The sequence below is a fragment of the Ipomoea triloba genome, chromosome 9 (assembly GCF_003576645.1).
Source record: "Ipomoea triloba cultivar NCNSP0323 chromosome 9, ASM357664v1".
Lineage (NCBI taxonomy): Eukaryota > Viridiplantae > Streptophyta > Magnoliopsida > Solanales > Convolvulaceae > Ipomoea > Ipomoea triloba.
The window spans coordinates 692,002-708,711 of NC_044924.1; the positions used below are offsets into that span (position 1 = coordinate 692,002).

A 16,710-nucleotide genomic window follows, 5' to 3' on the forward strand; every position below is an offset into this window, starting at 1 on the left:
GTCAACATCTAGGCCTATAAAAAGGGCACTGGACCCTTTGGTTAGGGGATTTTTCCCTTCTCCTCCTCTCTCTAGAAACATCCTAGCCAAGCTCTACCTTCTCTCTAAGTTATTAATCAAGAATAATCAATAAAGGAGATTGATTGGGAGCCAATTGTTGATCCATATTACACTTTACTGATATTGCTATACGTATGGATGAGATGAAAGGTATTTGTACTATCAGTTCCAAAATGTTAAAATTCAAAAAACTACTTTTTTAGAAAGTCATTTTTGCATGTAACAAGTTATTTCAGCTAACAATTAATTTACCAAACATCTTTCTACAATCATCTAATGCTATCAACTAATCAAACCTCAAACCTGTTAACCCAATCAGTTAGCAACTATTTACCAAGCACCCCCAATATATATCTTATTAGATCCATCTTCAAAATTTCTTTTTAGGTGGAACTACACGTGTTCTGTTATTCCAAAATTTCTTTTTAGGTGGAACTACACGTGTTCTGTTATTCATATTTATAGGAGGATTACACATTTACTGAAGATTTCAACATTATAGAGTTTAGGCTCGGATTCTTGTTATATGATGGCTGTAATAAGTCTAGATTCTTATAAGTTCCGGTGTTTCTCGATTTTTTCCTTATATGAAAAGAAACATTTTTTTAAAAGAAAGATTGTATTATACATTTATGCTAATACGTTGTATCATGTTTTTGTTTATCTAGTTTTCTTTTTTCATTTAAATAAATAATTTATTTGGTTACTAAACACACCATATTATAAAACTTTGACTCTTAAGTAAACGCGCGGTCAGACAAAAAAATTATATACATATATTAATACAATATTATTCTTCTACAATATGCATAATTAGAGGATGGAGTTTGGTAAATTTCAAGTTAATATGCATAATTAGAGGATGGAGTTTGGTAAATTTCAAGTTTCACTTTTTACGAGAGCAGTCTACTAACGGATCAGGATTATGAGATAGATTTCATCTAAAACATATTTTCATGTAATCGATGTGGGCTTATTTTGTAAATTAAAGAAGATGTATGGGTAAAGATTGGAGTTTGATTGAGTTGAGAGGTAATTTCGTAATGATTAATCCAATGTTACTTCTTCTTCTTCTTCTTCTTCTTCTTTTTTTTTTTTTTTCTTTTTTTTTTTTTTTGCAAAAATACAATGTTACTTGGTACTTGGCATATTTACGTTATGGTATTTTTTGGAGTGTAAAAAAACTTAAAATCAAGAAAACACAGCAATGTTTGACCTTTTAGCAGTATCGGCAAGTCGCAGCGCAGCCTGCGAAGAAGTTTATAAGGCATGCCGCATCGGAGTACAGGACAAGAACATTTTGAGCAGTGATTACGCCTTCGTGTATCGACACAGATTTTTCTCTTTTAGAGTACTTTCCTCGAACTCGAACTCGAACTCGACCTCTCCGGCGAAATCCCGTCTAGATTCTCCTTTTTGTCTGTCTATGTAGTACACAACGTGGTGCTATTCGTACGGCGTCACACTCTACCCCTCAGTATCTCTCTTGTATCTCCTCTCATGGCTTCCGAGGAACAGATGTCCGCAATCAAGGTATGTGGTTTTGAGACGCTGTGTGAGGTCTGCAAAATTGGTTCTTTGATGCAATAAGTTTATGAATTTCTCGCTTGATTTATTGCTACTGATGGCGCTATTTGACTGTTTTTAGGCCGCAAAAGTGCTCATGGTTGGTGCCGGTGGCATTGGCTGTGAGCTTCTAAAAACCCTTGCTCTCTCTGGCTTTCAGAACATTCACATCGTGAGTTCAATTTGTGCCCTACTTTTGGAGTATTCTCAACTTTCAAAACATGAATTTTAGGGTTTATGACCAACTTTTTGGGTTTATTGGTTTGGATTTTAATGGGTTAGAGTGGGGTATCTCTGGTGTTTGTAATGATAATACGAAGCCACTTTCTGGCTGAGTGGGCTGGAAAAACTAAGTGACATAAGCATACCTTAGTCCTTAGATGGTTTTGCTTTCTGAAATTTGCTCCTTTCATGAAGTTATATTTATTTATTTATTTGCAGGCTAAACTCAGTTGTGATTTTTTAAGATGATTCTTTGATTAGGTCTAAGTGAATTTTATTACCCCTCAACTAAAGATTCATCCATTTATGGATGTTGAAGGGTAGTTATCTGAGAGTTGAAGTTAAATCTTAGGATTGGGAATTAGTGAAATTCTATATTTGAGGGAAAAAAACAAGAATTTATGTAAAATGATAGGACTTAGTGAGTAGTGACTGATGAGATTGGAGTAGTTTCATGAAATTATAAGGAATGGATGTAAACAATGGAGCTATGGCATCTGCAATGCTTTGTTGTTATGTGACAAATGAGAAAATTGGACTGATTGTTACTGCTGTCTTTGACACTTCAATTGGCAGGACGGGTTCCACCTATGTTTTGATATCAAGTAGATATATATATTAGAAGATATATATATACACTCTACAGCTTGGTTTATATAAATGATTAACAATTTGATCCACTTTTATTTAATTTTTGGGGTTTTAATTTGTTCATTGTACTACNGTTGAAGTTAAATCTTAGGATTGGGAATTAGTGAAATTCTATATTTGAGGGAAAAAAACAAGAATTTATGTAAAATGATAGGACTTAGTGAGTAGTGACTGATGAGATTGGAGTAGTTTCATGAAATTATAAGGAATGGATGTAAACAATGGAGCTATGGCATCTGCAATGCTTTGTTGTTATGTGACAAATGAGAAAATTGGACTGATTGTTACTGCTGTCTTTGACACTTCAATTGGCAGGACGGGTTCCACCTATGTTTTGATATCAAGTAGATATATATATTAGAAGATATATATATACACTCTACAGCTTGGTTTATATAAATGATTAACAATTTGATCCACTTTTATTTAATTTTTGGGGTTTTAATTTGTTCATTGTACTACTTTGCAGGTTGACATGGACACAATAGAAGTAAGCAACTTAAACAGACAGTTTTTGTTCCGGCAGTCTCATGTCGGGCAATCTAAAGCCAAAGTGAGTTTCTTCTCATATCTTAAGTTGCAATATTTTAGCATATTCAAAATTCTCCGGTTATAATGCTTTCTCAAAATCTTACCCAGGTTGCTAGGGAAGCTGTCTTAAAATTTAGGCCTGGAATAAAAATTGAACCTTACCATGCAAATGTTAAAGATCCCAACTTCGGTGTCGATTTCTTCAAGGAATTCAATGTTGTTCTAAATGGGCTTGACAATTTAGATGCTAGGCGACATGTGAACCGCCTTTGCTTGGCAGCTGGCGTTCCATTGGTTGAGAGTGGGATAACTGGATTCCTTGGACAGGTACTGTTGCCACCTTATAGATTATTCATTATTCACGGGTGTTTGGTAACTTATTTTCTTGAGATTTATACGTAACCACCATCGATCTTTCTGATTAGGGTCAGATGAAAGTTTTTGACGATGTGTAAATAGGAAAACTGATTATGATGTTATGAGCCAGTTTGGATAAACAGCTTTAACTGAGTGCTTTGACGACAAATAAGCTAATAGTGATCAAATAAGTCAAAATTAACTGATAAACTAACTATTTTATCAAATAGGACCTTAAAGTTTTCAAAACATACATTTCTTTCATGTTTCTGGTCGTTTTGTTTTGCAATTTGGGAGAGAACGAAGGATCCAAACCTCAAAAAAAAAACAAATGTAAAGTGTAATAAACACTGTACTATATGAAGGAATACAAGACTCAATCATCTATCTGACTAAACCAGTACAAGTAATGAATTAACTAACGTTAGAGACATAAAACTAACATAGTAACTAAGGATGAGATGTTGTTGCTGCTGCTTCTTCACTCCTGAATTGGGTGCTAATACTAACAGGCTGCTGTGCTGGTTCTGGTTTCAAACTACTCAGTAGCTAAATGACTGAAGGGATTGTTAGAGGGGGCAATGGAAGGCGAAATCACAGCCTGCGAATTTGGCGCTGCAAACGACTTGTTTTCTTCGTTGGTTTCCCCATTGCAGATGCCTCTTGCAGCTGCAATGCATATTCAAGATTCCAAAACACATCTCCCATGGTAGGCCTATCGGCCCCGTATTCTGCCAAGCATTTCTCTGCAGCTTCTGCAAATTTCCTCATCGATTCCGGGTTTATTTGCCCCACAAGCGTGGGATCAATTGCCCACTCCACCAAGTTCATCTGATCCCTCGGTAGCTGAAGATTAATGGCTTGCCGGGCACATAATACTTCAAGAAGTACTACTCCGAATGAATAGACATTTGATTTATCAGTTAATTGTTGCTTTTTGAAGTACTCTGGATCAAGGTACTCGAAACTGCCTTTCACGGAGGTGCTCACGTGATTCTGTTCCGGCGCGGTAGATGCGTTTTTGGACAGCCCGAAATCCACCATTTTCGCAACGAACTTTTCGTCGAGCAAGATGTTGGTGCTCTTCACGTCCTGGTGGATTATCCCTACGCCGCGCCTGTATGCAGGTAATGTAGTCCCCTGGCGGCTCTGATGCAGATTTCCAGGCGTTGTTTCCATGAAAGGGAGGGTAAATTCTTGCCGTAAAGATGGTCCCGTAAGGGGCCATTGGACATGTATTCATAAACCAGACACATCTCATTGTTCTCGTCGCAGTATCCAATTAGGGATACTAAATGCCGGTGCCGGAGTTTGGATAACATATGAATTTCCGTCTGGAATTCGTGGAAGCCTTGTTTCAATTGCGGATTTCCCCGTTTCACGGCGATTTTGGTTTTCTCGTCCACTAATCTCAAATACACGCTCCCGAACCCTCCGATTCCGATGATTTTCGTTGTCTCCGAATTGTTCGTCGCCTCCTGCAATTCCAAGAACGAGAAATACCTGCCGAATTCGGTCGTTGATGAGAAGAACAAGCTCTGCCGCGATCCTAATGGAGTTCTGTTAGGGTTCGTGAAAGTTGCGTCTTTGGCGTGGACGGGAAGCAACCACGACGAGAAACTGCTCCTCCTCCGCCAGTCCTGCGGCCGCTTCCGCCACTTTACCGCCATCGCGCCTAACCCTACGAACGAACCAAACATCATCGCGAAGCCTACGGCCGCAACCGTTTGACGGTCTCCGTTCGTCCTATCCGACGCTCTTGTCCCGTCCACGCCGAATTCTCCGTCCAAACTCCCCACGGAATCATTCATCTTAAGCACTTCCACCCCATTAAGAATCGCATTTCTCGTCCCCTGAGCTTCATCATCCACGGGAGAAATTTTAATCTCCAGCGGACTGGAAACCATGGTGGAATTCACCACAATATCTTTGTAGTACGCCGTCGCCAATAGCCTTGTCAACGTCGATAAATCCAGCCCCGAAATTGCTATCTTGTCGTTGATATACACGTTGAAATATAGCTCATTCAGCGACTTGCTAACGATATCGCAGAAATGGAGACGAATAAGATACCAGAAATGAACAGTAACGTCCATTCTCCAAGTGATGTTAAAATTAGGTTTCACCGATTTGGAATCTGCGAGTTCTAGCGCCGATGCATAAACCAACGGTGGAGCAATGAGCGACGAGCCTCCCACTTCCGGATAGGAGATGATCGCCGGCGAAACCGCGACATTCTTTCCCATTTGCATAGGGTCAAGGTATGGAGTGTCGGGGTGCCATATTCTCTGTAAGGAGTTTTGGTCGGTTAGAATTTCAGGGCCGCCCACGTTAAGGCGGTAGACGGTCTGAAAGCTGTGAGTTGAGAGCTCGAATTTCTGTGAAACGGGGAAAAGAAGGGTGGCGTATTCACCGATGAGCGGATTGGGGGCGGAGACGAATTCAATGGCATTAACGAATGCAACGGTGCCTTTCGGCTTGAACTTCAACGGGAAATGCTCCGTCGTGACATTGACAAGAAACTCCTTCATTATCACACTCGTGTTGTTCTGAAGCTCGAATTGGTGAAGAAGAACTAACTTGTTTGAATTGGCATGCAACTTGATTTTTTTTTTTTTTTAGTAAAAAAGAAGGAATAATTGATATGAAGAAGCTAGGAAGGAGCCATTATTGCATCCCGGCCAGGATAAGACAGTGGTTACGTTTTAGCACTTTGACTTGATTTTCGATCACTTCTTTTATAATAAAGCTAATAAGAAGCAGCGCATGCATGCATGAATTGAGGCTAAGCTATCCTAGCAAGCAAGCTTGATTAGATAAAAAAAAAATGATGATCGTCACGTCACTACTTAGCTTCTTCTCGAGTGCCTTCGTTTCTTCTTTCCCTTTCATTACTACTAGAGATGCAAGAAGCGTTAGAAAGCAGTGCACGCAGAGGGAAGAGACCTCCTCTCCTTCCGTGGAAGCTAAAGAAACCTTGTCATTCTTGATTCATGGTCCCCTTCCAACCTCAAAATTAAAACTTGTATGTGTAACAACTAGACATGCAATACTACTACTACTACTGCGTACTGTAACTACATATGTTACCCAGATAAACATGAGAGATTATTCTACGTACTCTAGTAATTGGACTATTATTAAGTTGTTAGGTTATATTGGATGGGATATTAGAGCCTTGGTGGTCGGTGCTGCGAAAATTATTGTGGGTGGACCATGGTCCACGTAGTGTTGTGTGGATCATAACAAAAAATACATTTTTAATATACTAAATGTATGTATATTATTTGTTTACTGAATATACATTTCCCCTGAATACATGGTCCAAATAACCAGTCTAACACTGATTGCTCCAAATGATTCTCCATTACCACAATACATAAGAAATTAAGAATCATCAACACTGCTACACAAAACCAAAAGGAGCACGCATCACACAAACAACAAATCTATGCAAAATAGAACTCAAAATACAGATACAGAAACACAGCATAAACTCACGCAGATCCTTAAAGCAAAAACATAATCTAGAAAGATTTTTTACTTGTTTAGCCTTAGATTTGAGAATTTTAGGCTTTTTAGAAACTAGCTTTTCCTTGCTCTCCAATGGCATCTTCCTCTTAGTCTGCAACGCAACAGGTAAAACCACAAACGATCAATAACGAAAGTAACTTAAAGGCGGAAATAGTCGTGTATATATGTATATATATAATATATGCATGTATTGTATAGTCGCATGTGTATATATATGTATAATAAAAGAAAAGTAAAAATGTATTGAGACAGAGACCTTAGAGGAAGAAGCGGCGGGTGTCGATGTGGACAGAGAATGAGAAAGCCGTACTTTGTGCGAACAGATTTCGGAGTCAATTCGTTGTTTAACATTCGAGTGCTTAGTTTCCATGGTTGTCTTTTGGACTTTCTCTCACTAGCAGAAGTACCAGGTAGGCGTATACAAAATGTATGTGTGTGTATATGTATATATGTAATGATATACGGAATATATGATATATATATATATATATATATATATATATATATATATATATATAATAATAATAATAATAATAATAATAATAATAATAATATGTGGAGAGAGATAGAGAGCCAACCAAGCTGAGAGAGACAGGCAAACGCGGGGCCAGGAGCAGACCAGCTAGGTGGGCTCGAGCGACGTAGGACCGGCAGTCCACCGTTTTTGAACAAACGCGCCCATTTTCTTGCCTTTTTTTCTTTTTTCTACTTTTAACACCCAACATTAACAGCCCGTTTGGTTCGCTGGAAAATATTTGAAGGAAATAGAATTCAAATTCCATGGAAAACAAATTACCAGGAAAGTGGATTATATTGTTTGGTTGGTAGAAAAGAAATTACTGGGAATATGAATTCCATTGTTTGGTTGAGTTTGGAATGATAAGGAATAATGTGTATAATGACATAAATAACCCTACACAATAATAATAATAATAATAATAATAATAATAATAATATAATAATAATAATAATAATAATAAGAGTAATTAATAAAGTTTAGTGGGGGCAAAATTGTAATACTAGTTTTCCATGGAAAAAGTTTTCCATGGAAAACAAAATACCTAAGATTTGCTAGGAAAATGTTTTCCTCATTGTTAAGGAAAACTTTTTCCATGGAAATTGTTTTCCATCCAACCAAACAACATAAAACATCATTTTCCTCAACTTGTGGGAAAATGTTTTCCATCCAACCAAACACCCCCTTAAATCATTTCAGCAAGCTTTTACCCAAACCGGAAAACAACAATTAATAAGGTGTCGTCGTTTCAGATTCTCCTGCATTTGTTCAGCAGCTTTTTTTTGATATTTTAAATACAGAATTAATGTCATCTCAGATCCTACGAGTTTTGTGATTTTGTCACATTTAGTTCTTCACTTTTAAATTGATCAATTGTAATCCTTCGAATTTCAAATTTTGACTGATCATATTCCTCTTTGTCAACACAAGACAAATCTGTAGATTTTCTTGTAGAATTTGCCCTACTAGCGTATTTAATAATAATAGAAAATTTGGCGAAAATGTGAATAACTTGTAGGAAATGAGAGATTACCCGTGGTAAAATACAAAATTAAAAAAAAAATGGTAAAAAGGGAAAGTATTTAAAATTTGTAAATGAAAAACGAAAATTATTTTCAAAAACAACATAAGTGGTAAAAGTTTTGGATAAAACAAGTTTGGCATATGTGCACGATTTTTGCTTATTGTCGTTTTTTTTTCATTTAAATTTCAAATTATGCTAGAATTGATAATTGTTATAAAAAGGATTAATACTAAAATTCCTCGTATTATTTTAGCATGCGAATACAATAGATTTAGGTTATTGAATTCAGCAATGTCTATTATTCAATTTGTACTTGATGCTGTTGTAGGATTGTAGGTGTCATTTTGAAGAAAAGAATGTTAGAATTATGAGACCATCTACAATAATTAGGGATATTTCTACTTTACATTCTCACCTAATATTCATTATATACTCAACATAATAATTTATATTACACATTATATTATAAATAAATAAAACTAAAAAATTAAATTTGATCGTGATAGACAATTACGCATACAACTGTCTATATAGATATTTGTGGTGTTTAGGGATCTAATTATAATTTTTTTGAATTCTATAGCCTAATTGCATTTTGCATTTTTGTGTGTAATTGAGTGGCCTATTTGGCTCTTATTCCTTACAAAAATGATAAGGAGTTTATTCTCTAATAAAAAGAGACATGATGATTTAGAGAGACACACCAAACATTTGTGTGTGTGTCAGTGTGTGTGTGTATATAAAGGTCAAATTGCAAATCTCTCCAAAAAAAAGGTCAATTTGCAAAAGAAACGAATTTGTCAATTTGAAAACGAAAGGGCTACATCATGACCAAACTAGGCCTAGCCTCTAGGCCCAAAATACTACCAAATCAACAACCCAAGTTTATTCCCTGCAGGCTACAGCTCACATACTGACCCAAATCAAAGCCTCTGACCAGAATCCATTCAGTGGCCTGTGGCGATAAGTCTTAACAGGAATTTTTTTATTTTTTATTTTTTTGAGAAAGTCTTAACGGAATTGTTTTTCGATCTTCTTCGAAACTCCACCGGAATACCGATACTGATACCTAACAACGGCGTGATTCGTGGCGGCGAGCCTGAGTCCACCAACCGCCAGATTCGCGTTTATTTTATATCGCACGGGTAAAACACTATTTAAGATATATAATTATAAAGATATATTAATCAAGGATTAAAAATTTAAATACAGTCTATCAAACGCATCATTACTCATATCAGATAATGGTGTTAGCAAACCACTATCAACGAAATTTCCAAATTGTTGTTTCGAATGGATGATGTGCGATATTGATGATGAACGATTATTGGGACCAAGTCCAGATCTGGTCACTTTTCATGGAGAAGGCAAACAGTTTTCACCGGAGTTCCACCGAAGAAGGCGATCGCGACGGTTTGACTGTCGTCGGAATTTCGTGTGAGATGATGCCAGAATGAGGATGATCTGTAATAACTAGTCAACTACCGATATAACATGTTAAAGGGCAGTTGTTATACCATGGACCATTGTCCACAATGCATTGTGGACCATGGGTCATGGTTGATACAGCAGTTGTGTGTTGAACTGATACTGTAGTTGTGGTGAAAGGGAACTGTAGTTGCGCGGAACAGAGGTCGTGTCATCCATCTGGAATTGCAGTTGTGTTTAACGGATATTGCAGTTGTGTTGAAAGGATACTGTAGTTGTGTTGAACGGATGAACGGTCTCTGTTTTGTGCAACTGCAGTTTCCTTTCAACACAACTGCAGTATCCTTTCAACACAACTGCAGTATCAGTTATGATCATGGTCCACAATGCATGGTCCACAATATAATTTGCGGTTAAAGGGTGTTGATAGTACATATACTCCAGGACCGGTCGGACACACTTCGGACCCGGTCGGGTAGCGTGCGGTCGGGAGGTCAGTTTATCGGCGTATGGTCGGCCGGAAAGCCGGTCGTCACGGGCCGAACAGTGCCCCGATGGGCCCCGACGCGACGTGCCAATGACCGCCACGTACCTCTTCCCGCTTGGGCGTAGAGTGAGGTGGGCGCATGTGCGCCACGTTCCCGTCATGCCGGAGGTCCGGCACTCGCACTTTTCTCCCTTATAAATAACGCATTTATGAGGACAGAGAGGATCTTTTGGCCGTTTCTAGACTAAGACTTAAAGAGAGCTCGGATAGTAAGGAAGCCCACTGCCGACCCGCCGAGCCCTTTGAGCATTTATTGACTTGTAATCGGGTTTGGATCCTTGAGCTATATAAGATCGTATTTTCCGGTTTTCCTTGGTGCCCGTATTTTACAGTATCAGGTGTAATTGGACATTTTTAAAAATTAAAGGCCTAATTGACTTTTCAACTAAAGTTTATAGATTTATTTAACCCAATATAAAGAATTAGGGTGTAATTGGACATTTTTAAAAATTAAAGGCCTAATTGACTTTTCAACTAAAGTTTATAGACTTATTTAACCCATTATAAAGAACTAGTACTCCACCCATGCGATGCACGGAATATATAAATCAGCGTATACATACATGAGAACAAACAATAAAAAAAAAAAAACACATACAATTTTATAAATAAATTTACACAATAGAATAAATATGGAATTGAATTCTAAATCACTTTTTATCTTACTAATTGTATTCTTAATAATATAAGTAACACCAAGCACAAAGAAAGTGATAAAGAAGTAATAATAATTGAAATACATCCTCATTATGAATAGTGAAAAATTATAAACACAACAACAAATTTATAACATTACAATTGTAGATGGAAGATTAATAAACACAATACAATAATAAATTTAAAATAAATAATTAACACAATAATAAGTTCGCAACAAAATATACATAAAAAAAGTATTAATAGTTTAAAAAAAAATTAAAAATTTAATTGGCATAATGTACGTAATATAATGCTACAGAAATATTTATATATTCAATGTTTTATTATAAAATTACACAACGTAATAACTTGAAAAAATAAAATTAGAACTTTGTAATTATGAGAATTGAATGAACAAATTGCACATTAAAAATCAATAATAAATAAATACATTATCTTGAAATTAAAAAAAACATAAATGAATTAAATAACATTTTTATTAGATTGAAACAATTACCAATTAAATTGCAAGATCATAACTTCTATATTTTCTATATACAACAATCCATTCATACTATTAATAATATTTATATTTTTCATTGTATTTATAGTATAATCTTAAAACAATCAAGAGTCCAATAATATAGATGAGCAGCCCAATTATTTACAATTAATTCAGATCTGCATATGGATTACATAGCCCAGAACCCAGACCCATAAACCCGACCCAGTTACTACCCATAATAATACAAAAATTACACCTAACCCTACACCATACCCACAGGCTGTGGGGTAATCGTTATACCCTGCACCACGGGGCACATAGCAATGTGCACCACGTACGTAAAACGACGTCGTTTTGGTGTTATTGGATGCAGACACGAATGACTCCAGAAAATTCATTATCTATAATACACATAATCATTATCTATAATACACAGAATGTTTGCCTAGAATACACAAAATGTTTGCCCAGAATACACAGAATATTGACACAAAATACACAGATGTTAGTGGACGCGAATGACTTCAGGGAATTCATTATCTATAAACACATAATCATTATATAGAATACACAGAACGTTTGCCTAGAATACACAGAATGTTTGCCAAGAATACATAGAATATTGACACAAAATACACAGAACTCATCCTCCTAACATTTGAATGTACAAACACATCACAACCTGTGTTAATAACATGAATACACAGAATATTGACACAAAATACACAGAACTCATCCTCCTAAACATTCGAATGCACAAACACATCACAACATGTGTTACTAACATGAATACACATAACAGTTGCCTAGAATACACAGAACGGTTGCCTAGAATACACAGAATGATTGCTTGGAATACACAGAATATTAACATAAATACAGAGACCGCGCGAAACGGGAAACGTGATTTCTAAAAAAAGGACGATTAATTTACAATGCTCAAAACGACGTCGTTTAGGTACGTGGTGCACATTGCTATGTGCACCGTGGTGCATGGTATAATTTGCCCTCGGCCGTCGTCTTCCATCCCCTTGAACCCAAACTTTACCCTCTCCATACGCAATCTGTATCGCGATTTCCGGCAACGAAAATCAGAAATAAATCACAAAGACGACGTCCTAACAGCCTAATCTATGTAAGAACTTAAAGTCTTAACATATTACAGTCCTATACTCCTAATTTCCGCCGATTTGAACGCTGCAATTCGACAAAATCAATAGTAAAATGCAGATTACAGTTCGATTTCTCGACTTCTCCGGGGCAGATTAGGATACCGGTACTCCTCTTTCATTCAAAGATCGAACAGAAGCTAAGTATCAAAACCCTAACTTAAAAAAAAAATTTTCTTTCATTTTAATTACAATCTCGAAATGCATGTGATAAAAATGTAATGTTTCATATTTTTATCTAACAGTTTATTGCACATAAAAATTATGTGATTAAAGTGCATATGTCCATATTTTTTTTTGGAAAAAGTGTCAGATTGGCCCCATAAGTCGGGTGGATAGTGCAATTAAGTCCCCTAAGTCAAAAAAGCTCCATTTAAGCCCCTTAAACCGGTAAAATTGTTCAATTAAGTCCAAGTTGACTTGTTTATCAGGTTAAATCTTTGAGGTGTTGACACGTGTCCTTTTTTATTTTATTTTTCAAAACAAATATTTGACACGTGTCCTTTTTTATTTTATTTTTCAAAACAAATATTTTTATTTATTAAAATTATTATTTATTATAAAAAACAAATAATAAAAAAATTTAAAAAAAGAAGAAGAAGAAGAAGCCACTGGCCATGGAAGAGGAAGAGAAACCAGGGGTGACCCTCGTCGCCGGCGGGAAGGAGAAGAAAAACCGCCACCGCCGTAGCCACCACCACAACCGTCCCTCTCCCTCTCCGGTGAACTGAGATGCGGCAAGCCTGAAAGACGGAGCTTGAGCGATGGTCGACCTGGTTCATCTCTGCCAGCGAGGTGGACGGAGCAGCAGGCGGCGAGAACTGGACGGAGGTGAGGGTGAGAGAGAGAGACGGAGCTGCATCCTGCCATCGCCGCCGCTGCCAGTCCGACGCCGGAAATAGTTCTCACCGCCTGCTGCTCCGTCCACCTCGCCGGCAGAGATGAACCAGATCGACCATCGCTCAAGCTCCGTCTTTCACGCTTGCCGCATCTCAGTTTGCAGGAGAGGGAGAGGGACGGTTGTGGTGGTGGCTACGGGGGTGGCGGTTCTTCTTGTCTTCTCCTTCCCGCCGGCGACGAGGGTCACCCCTGGTTTCTCTTCTTCTAGCAGCAGGCGGTGAGAACTATTTCCGGCGTCGGACTGGCAGCGGCGGCGATGGCAGGATGCAGCTCCGTCTCTCTCTCTCACCCTCACCTCCGTCCAGTTCTCGCCGCCTGCTGCTCCGTCCACCTCGCTGGCAGAGATGAACCAGGTCGACCATCGCTCAAGCTCCGTCTTTCAGGCTTGCCGCATCTCAGTTCACCGGAGAGGGAGAGGGACGGTTGTGGTGGTGGCTACGGCGGTGGCGGTTTTTCTTCTCCTTCCCGCCGGCGACGAGGGTCACCCCTGGTTTCTCTTCTCTTCCATGGCCAGTGGCTTCTTCTTCTTCTTCTTTTTTTAAATTTTTTTATTATTTTTTTTATAATAAATAATAATTTTAATAAATAAAATATTGTTTTGAAAAATAAAATAAAAAAGGACACGTGTCAACACCTCAAAGATTTAACCTGATAAACAAGTCAACTTGGACTTAATTGAACAATTTTACCGGTTTAAGGGGCTTAAATGGAGCTTTTTTGACTTAGGGACTTAATTGCACTATCCACCCGACTTATGGGGCCAATCTGACACTTTTCCAAAAAAAAATATGGACATATGCACTTTAATCACATAATTTTTATGTGCAATAAACTGTTAGATAAAAATATGAAACATTACATTTTTATCACATGCATTTCGAGATTGTAATTAAAATGAAAGAAATTTTTTTTTTAAGTTAGGGTTTTGATACTTAGCTTCTGTTCGATCTTTGAATGAAAGAGGAGTACCGGTATCCTAATCTGCCCGGAGAAGTCGAGAAATCGAACTGTAATCTGCATTTTACTATTGATTTTGTCGAATTGCAGCGTTCAAATCGGCGGAAATTAGGAGTATAGGACTGTAATATGTTAAGACTTTAAGTTCTTACATAGATTAGGCTGTTAGGACGTCGTCTTTGTGATTTATTTCTGATTTTCGTTGCCGGAAATCGCGATACAGATTGCGTATGGAGAGGGTAAAGTTTGGGTTCAAGGGGATGGAAGACGACGGCGAGGGCAAATTATACCATGCACCACGGTGCACATAGCAATGTGCACCACGTACCTAAACGACGTCGTTTTGAGCATTGTAAATTAATCGTCCTTTTTTTAGAAATCACGTTTCCCGTTTCGCGCGGTCTCTGTATTTATGTTAATATTCTGTGTATTCCAAGCAATCATTCTGTGTATTCTAGGCAACCGTTCTGTGTATTCTAGGCAACTGTTATGTGTATTCATGTTAGTAACACATGTTGTGATGTGTTTGTGCATTCGAATGTTTAGGAGGATGAGTTCTGTGTATTTTGTGTCAATATTCTGTGTATTCATGTTATTAACACAGGTTGTGATGTGTTTGTCATTCGAATGTTAGGAGGATGAGTTCTGTGTATTTTGTGTCAATATTCTATGTATTCTTGGCAAACATTCTGTGTATTCTAGGCAAACGTTCTGTGTATTCTATATAATGATTATGTGTTTATAGATAATGAATTCCCTGAAGTCATTCGCGTCCACTAACATCTGTGTATTTTGTGTCAATATTCTGTGTATTCTGGGCAAACATTCTGTGTATTCTAGGCAAATTCTGTGTATTATAGATAATGATTATGTGTATTATAGATAATGAATTTCTGGAGTCATTCGTGTCCGCGTCCATAACACCAAAACGACGTCGTTTTACGTACGTGGTGCACATTGCTATGTGCCCCGTGGTGCAGGGTATAACGATTACCCCACAGCCTGTGGGTATGGTGTAGGGTTAGGTGTAATTTTTGTATTATTATGGGTAGTAACTGGGTCGGGTTTATGGGTCTGGGTTCTGGGCTATGTAATCCATATGCAGATCTGAATTAATTGTAAATAATTGGGCTGCTCATCTATATTATTGGACTCTTGATTGTTTTAAGATTATACTATAAATACAATGAAAAATATAAATATTATTAATAGTATGAATGGATTGTTGTATATAGAAAATATAGAAGTTATGATCTTGCAATTTAATTGGTAATTGTTTCAATCTAATAAAAATGTTATTTAATTCATTTATGTTTTTTTTAATTTCAAGATAATGTATTTATTTATTATTGATTTTTAATGTGCAATTGTTCATTCAATTCTCATAATTACAAAGTTCTAATTTTATTTTTTCAAGTTATTACGTTGTGTAATTTTATAATAAAACATTGAATATATAAATATTTCTGTAGCATTATATTACGTACATTATGCCAATTAAATTTTTAATTTTTTTTTAAACTATTAATACTTTTTTTATGTATATTTTGTTGCGAACTTATTATTGTGTTAATTATTTATTTTAAATTTATTATTGTATTGTGTTTATTAATCTTCCATCTACAATTGTAATGTTATAAATTTGTTGTTGTGTTTATAATTTTTCACTATTCATAATGAGGATGTATTTCAATTATTATTACTTCTTTATCACTTTCTTTGTGCTTGGTGTTACTTATATTATTAAGAATACAATTAGTAAGATAAAAAGTGATTTAGAATTCAATTCCATATTTATTCTATTGTGTAAATTTATTTATAAAATTGTATGTGTTTTTTTTTTTATTGTTTGTTCTCATGTATGTATACGCTGATTTATATATTCCGTGCATCGCATGGGTGGAGTACTAGTTCTTTATAATGGGTTAAATAAGTCTATAAACTTTAGTTGAAAAGTCAATTAGGCCTTTAATTTTTAAAAATGTCCAATTACACCCTAATTCTTTATATTGGGTTAAATAAATCTATAAACTTTAGTTGAAAAGTCAATTAGGCCTTTAATTTTTAAAAATGTCCAATTACACCTGATACTGTAAAATACGG

The 16,710-nt window shown here is 36.5% G+C and overlaps 1 protein-coding gene across 7 annotated transcripts in view; it reads left to right on the top strand.

The window, feature by feature from the left end:
* The first annotated feature begins 1,291 nt into the window (after nucleotides 1-1,291).
* Nucleotides 1,292-16,710, top strand: part of LOC116028287 (SUMO-activating enzyme subunit 2-like) — a 21,468-nt gene continuing 6,049 nt past the window's right edge. For 4 of the 7 annotated variants that reach the window (XM_031269939.1, XM_031269940.1, XM_031269941.1 and 1 more), the window contains exons 1-4: nucleotides 1,292-1,593; nucleotides 1,709-1,798; nucleotides 2,969-3,052; nucleotides 3,139-3,357. In XM_031269939.1, the coding sequence (XP_031125799.1) occupies nucleotides 1,561-1,593; nucleotides 1,709-1,798; nucleotides 2,969-3,052; nucleotides 3,139-3,357 (426 nt within the window). In that variant the 5' untranslated portion in view covers nucleotides 1,292-1,560. Of the gene's footprint in view, nucleotides 1,594-1,708; nucleotides 1,799-2,968; nucleotides 3,053-3,138; nucleotides 3,528-3,899; nucleotides 6,588-7,173; nucleotides 7,348-16,710 lie in introns of those variants that run through there. The other 3 variants (XM_031269942.1, XM_031269937.1, XM_031269936.1) reach the window with 3 other exon arrangements.